Source organism: Loxodonta africana, chromosome 25 (genome assembly GCF_030014295.1).
Source record: "Loxodonta africana isolate mLoxAfr1 chromosome 25, mLoxAfr1.hap2, whole genome shotgun sequence".
Taxonomy (NCBI): domain Eukaryota; kingdom Metazoa; phylum Chordata; class Mammalia; order Proboscidea; family Elephantidae; genus Loxodonta; species Loxodonta africana.
The window spans coordinates 25,933,163-25,942,287 of NC_087366.1; the positions used below are offsets into that span (position 1 = coordinate 25,933,163).

Below are 9,125 nucleotides of genomic sequence, written 5' to 3' on the forward strand. Positions count from 1 at the left end.
TGAATTTCTACTCATCCATCAAGGCTTTGTCTAAACATCACCTCTTTATTCCACCATTCCTTGAACTTTCTGCGCAGAGTAATCTAGCACTTTCTCCAAATGTACTCAACTGAATGGGCCATCAGATCAAGAACTGTGTCACCTTGTTCGTGGTTTAGTTTCAGAATCTAACAGACTAACAAGCACAGTGTTGGCACTCAAAAATATTCATCGAATGAGTGAATGAATACTTCTGTCCTCATGTTTTGAATTAGTTGTTTGTGTACATGCTGTTTCTCCCTGTTCCTGAGAGCAGAACACTTTCTCATCAAGCTCTTTGTATATAACAGAAGTTTAACATAGGTCTGTTGTACTGGTGTGGTGTTTCCTCGTTGGATATGGAGGTAGAGATTTTGCACTAGGACAAGAAATGGAGGCCTGATTTAAGGCTCTGCCTATGACCTTGCTGGGGGCTCATCATTCAGACACCACTGGGATGAAATCCCTTGGGTGAAAGTCTAAAATATGCTGATTCTTCAGTCTAGATCAGGTATTAACATGTCAGAGGTGCTGTACATTTTTTTCAGGTGCCTGGGTGGTATAGATTGTTTGTGCTCAGCTTCTGACCTAAAGGCTGGCTGTTCAAACACACCCAGTGACACCACAGAAGAAAGGCCTGGTGATGTGCCTCCATAAAGATTGCAGCCCACAAAAAGACAAAACCATGAGTCAGGATTGGCTTGACCATAATGGGTTTGGTGTTTTGGTACATTTGGCCAGCATTGAACTCTTGATTAAAGCAAGTTACGTAAATTTTGTTCTATCTCTTTTCTACCTCCTCACTCATGTGGTCTGTGACCATAACTACAGGCTCGCTATTGCCACATCGCCTCCAATTTGAGTCACAATGCTGGTTGGTTCATCACACCTTCCATCTCTATAAACTTTCTTGTTGTCAAAATACTCACTCAGTGAGAAGACAGCAACCAGCTTACTCAAGTTCTGGTCATTGCCCCAGAAGAGCTAACCTCCTTCCTGACTTGTCGCATCTACATGAGAACTCTAGCTTCCTTCCTACGGCCTTACACCTAGCTAAGTGATAATACAACCTTTCTCCACCTCAGTAACTGTAATGAACACCCAGGAAATCACTGGGATTTACCTAGGCCAATGAACGTTGCCTTTGGTTGCTGTTTATTTATGTGGATTGTGATCTCTTAATTGGAAATGGTGCCTCTGCCAGGGTTTGCTGTTTAACCAAATCGGTATTTGCTAGCCGGGGAGACGTGGTCCAGGCGATAAATCAGCTGTGGACCTCCTCCTGTGATTGCTTCCGCAGCTGCTGTTTGCTTCCTCCTCTCTCCATCTCCTGGGAGGCACCCACAGGCGGCTTCTAGGCCCTCCAACCTTTTCTGCTTTTAAACTTCCCCCCAGCTGCAGGATCTATGCTTATGAGTTCGTGTGCCCTGGCACTAATAACTCCTAAGTGTAACCTCCTGTGACTGCTGTTCATTTCATCTGCATCGTCTCCTGTAGGTTCTCTCACCACCTCAAATGCATTGTGGGATGCAGACTTACCCTGAAGCCCTCTCTCCTCCTCGAGAAAGAAGGAGAATTCTTGTTCTTTTTTTCATCTTCCAAGCACTTAGTATAATCAGACACAGCACTTCTCAGGCTTTACTGTGCATACTACTCATCTGGGGATCTTGTTAAGATGCAGATTCTGGTTCTACTGTAAGTCTGGGGTGGGACCTGAGATCATGCATTTTTAATAAGCTCTCGGTGATTTGGATGCTGCTGGCCCACAGACTACACTTCCAGTTGTAAGGATCGAATATCTGGCTCCTCCTATTTCTCACTCTTCTCACGTCTAAGCTATTGTGAAATCTTATTTTTCATCCCGATGAATTCCAGACATGTTTTCTTAGGGTTATTGCCTTAGTCCCCATGGAAACATTCTTTTTCCTGGTTAACTACCCACATTCTCCACATCAAGCTGGTTCTATCCCTGCTTGCCTATTAGATGTTTCTAGATGCCCCTGACCAAAACACACTCTTGCCTCAACACTGACTACCTTTGAGGACTGCTTCACCCTTTTGGTTTTTAGCTTTGTTTTACTTTGGCTCTCTAAACTTGCAAATTTTGCCCAGAATTGATTCAGAATATTATATCCCTTTTTGTTAGTGAAGATATCTATTTAATTTTCTTTTTAAAAAGTTTCTTTCCCAAAGACTTTTGATGTTTCCCCAGGCCCTTCCTTTCAAAAAAGAGGTAGCTAGAAATGGAGAAAAGGAGCCCTGGTTGTGCAGTGGCTAAGTGCTCGGCTACTAAACCGAAAGGTTGGTGCTTTGAACCCACCAGTGGTTCTGTGGGAGAAAGATATGGCAGTCTGCTTTCGTAACAATTTCAGCCTTGGAAGCGCTACAGGGCAGCTCTATTCTGTTTTATAGGATCACTATTAGTTGAACTTGATTTGATGGCAATGGGTTTGGTTTGCTTTTGGTTTAGACATGGAGATAATAATGACTCATCTTCGTAGTTTGGAGTTGTACCTAGCCTTGCTTTCCTCCCAACCACCACATTATACTCATTGTTCTGTATGATTTCTAACTTTCCCTCTTAATTTCAATTTATTCTCTTTGAGTTTTAAGTGTTTCATCATAGTGGCTTGGCTTTATTCCAATCCCATGATTATCTCTGTATTAAAACCTTAATACAAAAAGAAATTAAAAAAAAAAAAACAGACTGCTCATTACTTTGATTTGTAGGAAAGAAGAGAATGGAAGATTACCGCTAGAGTGTTTTGAGAAACCATATTTACATTTGCATCAGCACAATTTAGGTGCCTGATTAGGCTGCGTGTTATGATGAAGATGTACTTACCAGTTAAAGGGAAGTGGCATGGTCTAAAGTAATGAGCAGGAGATTTCAATTCAGGAGCCTGGAGTACTATTTCTGGCTGTGACTGGCTGCCTCTCTGACCTTGAACAAGTCTATTTCACTGCCCTGGACACTAATAGTCCCAACAGCCTCATAGGACTTCTTTAAGAAATTGAACACTTAAGCATTTACTGTAGTGCAACGGAGTGGAGCAAGGGAGGAAGGGGTTTGGGTATCACAAATGGAACTGTAGACAAGTTCTCTGCTCTTTTAGCTTTTATCACCTAGCCCACCAATGAGACAGTGCCTGAGAAGCGGGCCAATTTCTCAGATGTTGTTTTGACAGGGCTAGTGGGCATATGAAGAAGTTGGTTATTTTAATTGGAAGGCTTGCCAAAAATTGGGTGAGATGTCTATGCCTATCCTGCTATTTAAGAAGGTTTATGAAGGCAGTGGTGGTTTGGTTGTAGAATTCTTGCCTTCTGTGCAGGAGACCGGGGTTTGATTCCCGGCCAATGCACGTTACATACGGCCACCACCTATCTGTCAGTGGAGACTTGCATGTTGCTCTGATGCTGAACAGGTTTCAGTGGAGCTTCCAGACTAAGACAGACTAAGAAAAAAAAGGTCTGTCCATCTACTTCTGAAAATCAACCAACGAACACCCCGTGGAACACAAAGACCATTGTGCATGGGATTGCCATGAGTCACAGGGCCGACTAGATGGCAGCTAACAACAACCAAACTGCATATTGTCTCTCTTTTCTTAATGGCTCTCTTCTTTTCCTGAGATTTCATTTTATCCCTAAGACTGGAGATTTGGCAGTGTGCAGCCTTTGGAGGACTTGCTTAAGGAAGGCCTGCTCGTTTGGCAAGAGCTTGACCTGTAACTGTTCTATACTATGCTGGAAACCATCTTGGTCCCTCCAGTAGCTCACAAGGCCAGTAAGAGTGTGCCCCAGAGAGGATCATCATTCTTCAGGTAAATGCCCCTCCTAACAGACAGCTAGATTAAGGGGTAGGATTAATATGCTCTAAAAAGATAAAAAAAAAAAAAGCAAAATATGTTTTCCTTCAAACGTAAGTTGTGTAATGCCCTTAGCAGACATGAAAATAAAGGTAGCACCCATAACTCTCATCTCATTACCATTCTTGCATCGGCTAGTATTTATTGGGGACTATCTAATAATAATTATTGTTGTTGTTAGCTGCCATTGAGTCAGTTCTGACTCATAGCAACCGTACGTACAACAGAAGGAAACACTGTCTGGTCCTGTGCCATCCTCACAAACATTGTAATACTTAAGCCCATTGTTGCACCACTGTGTCAATCCATCTCATTGAGGGTCTTCCTCTTCTTCACTGACCCTCTACTTTACCATGCATGATGTCCTTCTCCAGGGACTGATCCCTCATGACAACATGTCCAAAGTATGTCAGATGTAGTCTCACCATCATTGCTTTTCAGAAGCATTCTGGTTGTACTTCCTCCAGGACGGATTTGCTTGTTCTTTTGGCAATAATAGGTAAGGTTTATTAGGCAGTGTTCTAAGTGCCTCACATCAATCAGCTCATTTAATCTGCACATCAGTCCACTTGGTGAACACTATTATTATCCCCATTTTACAGATAAGAAAATTAAGTAATTTTCCCAACATTATGCAGCTAGTAAACTGTAGGTCCAAGATTAGAACCCAGGTCAGCTAGCTCCTGAGACTTTGCTTGAGAGAACACCAATCTCTGGGGGTCCATGGCTAGAGAACCTGGAGTTGTTCTAGCATGATCAAGTATCTCTGCAAAGTGAAAGCACACTCTGATGTCCAAAGAGGAATAAGTGGGATCTGGGGTTTAATATTAGAACCTTGCTCTGGAACACTTATGATCTGTTCACATGTGTGCCTGCATCAAATCTTCCAGCTCTATTGAAAAGTCTTATTCCTCCTCCAAACACAGTCCACTGCCTTTCTTATACGGAAGGTACGTGTGGATACCATCAGATTTCTATGGACCAAAAGTTTTCTTAAAGAATAAAATGAAAGACTAATTCTGTTTGAGACCCCAGTATCTCCCCAAAAAGCATTTTTGATATTCTCTGTAAGCTTTTTCTCCCTCTGCCCTTCTGGATAAAAGGAGGAAAAATTTAGGGATGATGCTAGTTTTACCAGTTTTCTGTGACCAGCTTTAGTCAGAGTAATCAAGGTCCTAGATTTGCCAGAGAAAATTGCCACTAGAGACAAAATGGGGAAGAATAGGGGTGAATTCCCAGTGGGATAATGTAGAGCCCAATGAGGATCCAGGGAGCCACCATTTTTGCTTAATAACTAAGGGCAAAACTCCCAGAATGCTCCTGAGCAGTGGTGTATGACCATTCCCTCTTCGTCTTACGAAAGGTTCACAAATCAGGATGTTACATTCCTGTCAGAACGGCTGGTTACTGTTTCCCCAAGTAGAGGATCATGAGCAATAACTGACCCCAGAGAAACACAATGGCACGGTGTAAGAGCTTGTCATATTCAATGATCAGAAAACCATTACCAACTGATAGAACAGTTGATGGTGTGGAAGTGATTACAGACACTCCCCATGGAGCTACCACCTAGATGTAAGTGGCTGCCAGGCTATCCAGATTTGGGGCTGGGGCTTGATGAGAAGAAAAATCTGCTGAGGGGAGGAGGAAATTGATGACTTATTCCCTCTAGTTCCTACAGCTGTTTGAATGGAATAGTAATGCTGGGAATCCCAGTCTGACATTTCAGTTCCAATACACTGTTTTAAAATTATTTGCTTGGTGATAACTGTGATTCTGATAGTTTGGGGATAAACTGAAAAGTCTGAGGTAAGTGAAATCTCATTTTAAACAGACTGGAGGGATTCATGGTTTAACCACATTCTAGGGTGGATTTCCTGATTTTTGTTTTTAAAGCAATGGAAGAAGAAATTCTTTGATAAAGAGAAGGATCATTCTGCATTTGCCATATAAAAAAATTTGTAGGGGCATATGTCTAGATTCCCACACATTTATTGAAAGACACTCTGCTCTGTACCTCTTCAGCTGTCTCATCTAATCTCACCTGAGCAGGTGTTAACTCAGCCACTCCCAGCCTGAGTTGCTCTCTCTCTGCCTTAGTGACACTGTGTGGATTTCTGCTGCAGTCTATGGAAGATGGCAAGAACCAGGGCTGCTGAAGCAGGGACTGTGAATTGCAATCACTTCCAGGACCAAACTGGACCTAATTACAGTGGAAGGAAATGTAGCCTGCAAAGACAGCGGGGCAGACCATTCCCGTTACTCTATACCTTTGCATCCATGAGGTACCACCCCTCAAATACCTGATCTTGGCCCCTCAGCTGGGTCCGAGCAGGGGTCTGTGAAAAAGGTGAATGGTCTGTATAAACAGCTACTCTCTTATCCTTTAGGAAACTTCTAAGAATGAATACTTCTTGAACCTTATCTCTGAGACCCCGCACTAACCTAAACCAGGCAGGTATCATGGTTACTGCATAAGCTAAAAAAAAAAAAACAACTTAGAAAATGAAAATTGTGTTTAACAATATTTTAAGAATCCAGACTCTGGAGTCTGACTACTTGGGAGCTAATTCTGGCTTTGCCATTTCCCAGCTGTGTGCCCTTCATCAGGTTGTTTAACTTCTCTGGGCCTCAATTTCCTTCTCTGTAAAACAGGCGGAATAATTGTTCTTTCAACATAAGGTTGCTGGAAGGAATAAATGAGTTAATTTACATAAGGCATACAAAGTAAGAGGTCCAAAAATACCAGTATGTTCATATGACTAGAAATACTTACGTCAAAATGCTCACGATCACAACCCCTAGATGCTAAAATAATAGGTAAATTTGTCGTTTTGTTTCTGTCTGTATTTTCCTCCTCTCTCTTTTGCATTAGAAACATTAATTTGTAACTAGAAAATACATGTCTTTTTTTTTATTATTTTTTAAAAAAGAAGACAAAATTAGCAACGTTCCCAGGGTTATCTGAAGACTTCAGGCAAAATGAAGAAAAGGGAGAGATGACAAGCCGGGGAGGTTGGAAATCATTCACTCAAAGGGTCACATGGGTGAGGACATGGGGAAGCACTGTGCTTTGGAAGTACTGGTCCAGTGGCAAGGAGTATGTGTCCAGCCTATCAGCTCTGATGGGCCAGGCAGGTATCAGGCTTGACTTTCAGCTCCCATACTCCTGGGGCACCCAAAAGGGGACAGGGAGAGATGGCCTATTTCCATGCACAGGCAAGCTGAGGGTGTGGTTGTTATCCTGAGTGAGGGTAGGTTAATCCCTGACCTTACAGGGATCCTCTCCCCTTCCCAGACCTCTCAGGCAGTAGCTGAGGCTGCCCTCCCTTCATTTGCATGGCTAAATAATTAAAACTCGTGAAAATATCTAGCCCATTTGTTAAAACCCAGCCCCAGCATTTGACTCTGACCTCCTGCAGCAGCACGGGCCACAGGCTGGCTCCATGTTGCCTGATTTGTCCTAAAATTGTAAGCAGCACAGCCTATTAATAGAAACCCTTTTGCTAAGTTCCCCAGGAGGCATCAGCAGGTTTTCCAGCTTGTATGTATTTTCTTCTTGCTTATTTTAAAAACCAACATGGTAGGCTGGTTTTCCCTGCCTGGTGCTCCTCCAGCTTGCTCCTCTAGTTTAGCCTGAGGACATTCCAGCTGGCTTAGCAGCCGGGGCCTGTACAGCGATGGGGCCTGCCCACCTGGGGTTCTGAAGGAAATCCTTGCCTCAGCCAAGGAGGTCCCCACTCACCTGTAAATCCTATACCTGGTGGTGAACCCCTGGCGGTACCGCTCCATGAAGTCAGTATACTCCTGAGCGCGGTGGAAGGGGCCCCGGTCTGTGAGCAGCCAGTCCAGGGGAGGCTGACCAGCTGAGGAGGCATGCTGCTCTGGGACCACAGCAGCAGCCGTGGCCGAGACAACCAGTACCCAGCCGGGGAGACCCAGTGCCAGCAGGATTGCCCATGGGGCCGTCGCCGGCTGCAACCCTCTAAACTGAGTGCCACACTGCCACCTCATGCTTCTCCCTCGCGGTTGGTGTCTTCATTCTCTCGCCACACTCTCCCCTTCCGTGTTGCTCCTCCAGGGCTCCCAGAACTAGAAAAGGACAACAGGGAGAGAGATATCCATGAGCACCCTGGTCTCACCCCATGAGCCTGTGAGCATCTAACAGTTTTGGGCAGGACTCATTCTCTTGATGTTAGTTGTCCTCAAGTCAGTTCCAACTCAGGGCAACCCCATGTGTGCATAGCAGAACTGCTTCTTAGGGTTTTCAAGGCTGTGACCTTTTGGAAGCAGATCTCCAGGCCTGTCTTCCGAGGTGCCTCAGGGTGGGTTCAAACTGCAGACTTTTCTGCAAGTAGTGCTGTGCTTAACCGTTTGTGCCACAAGGTCCCCTTCTAGAAATCCTTTATCCTAGTAACACACCTGGTTCTAGGCACTGAGCTAAGCACCTCGTGTACATCATTTCATTTAATTCTTAAAATAATCCTGCAAGGAAACACCATCATCATCATCATTTTACAGATGAGAAGACGGAGGTTTAGAGCGATAAGAATGTTGTTTAAGTTCACACAGCTAGTCAGTGGTGAAGCCAGAATTTGAACTCCGGTGGTCTGACTCCTAACCTAAATATTGCTTCCATATCTCTTATGTTGAGTTGCTCAATCCCATCTGTTTCTGTCTTCCTCTCTCACAAATGTTCAGTGTTTCAGAAATACCCTCACAGACGGTGTGGTGCCTCTGGAAGCTTGATGTAAGTCAAGTAGCAACCCCATTTTTCAGATGGAAAATTGCCGAGTGGAGAAGTAGTGACGTCCTTTTTCTGCTATGAAGCTGGGTGTACCTGCCAAGCCACTTCCCTTCTCTGGGTTTAGTTTCCTATTATAAAAAATGAAGAGTCTTGACTAGACAACATTTAAGGCCCCTTGCACTTCCCTGGGTGGTGCGAATGGTTAACACACTCAACCGCTAAACCAAAATGTTGAAGGTTCGAGTCTACCCAGAAGTATCTGAGAAGAAAGGCTTGGTGATCTAATTCCAAAAAAGCAGCCATTGAAAACCCTATGGAGCACAGTTCTACTCTGACACACACGGAACTGACTCTGCAGCAGCTGGTATGATCCATTCTAGTTTCGAACATCCAATCTGTTCTTCTACTGAAGGCCAGAAAGTCAAATTGCCTTATGACTATGCTCAGAGAGCAGAGGCCATGCATACAAGGATACCTACCATGCTCTCTCT

General features: G+C 44.0%; 1 protein-coding gene across 1 annotated transcript in view; it reads right to left on the reverse strand.

The window, feature by feature from the left end:
- BRINP2 (BMP/retinoic acid inducible neural specific 2) overlaps nt 1-7,901 on the reverse strand; it is a 57,645-nt gene extending 49,744 nt beyond the window's left edge. Inside the window, exon 1 of the mRNA XM_003410878.4 lies at nt 7,633-7,901. Coding sequence (XP_003410926.2) covers nt 7,633-7,901 — 269 coding nt within the window. The remainder of the gene's footprint in view (nt 1-7,632) is intronic.
- Between the last annotated feature and the right edge of the window lie 1,224 nt (nt 7,902-9,125).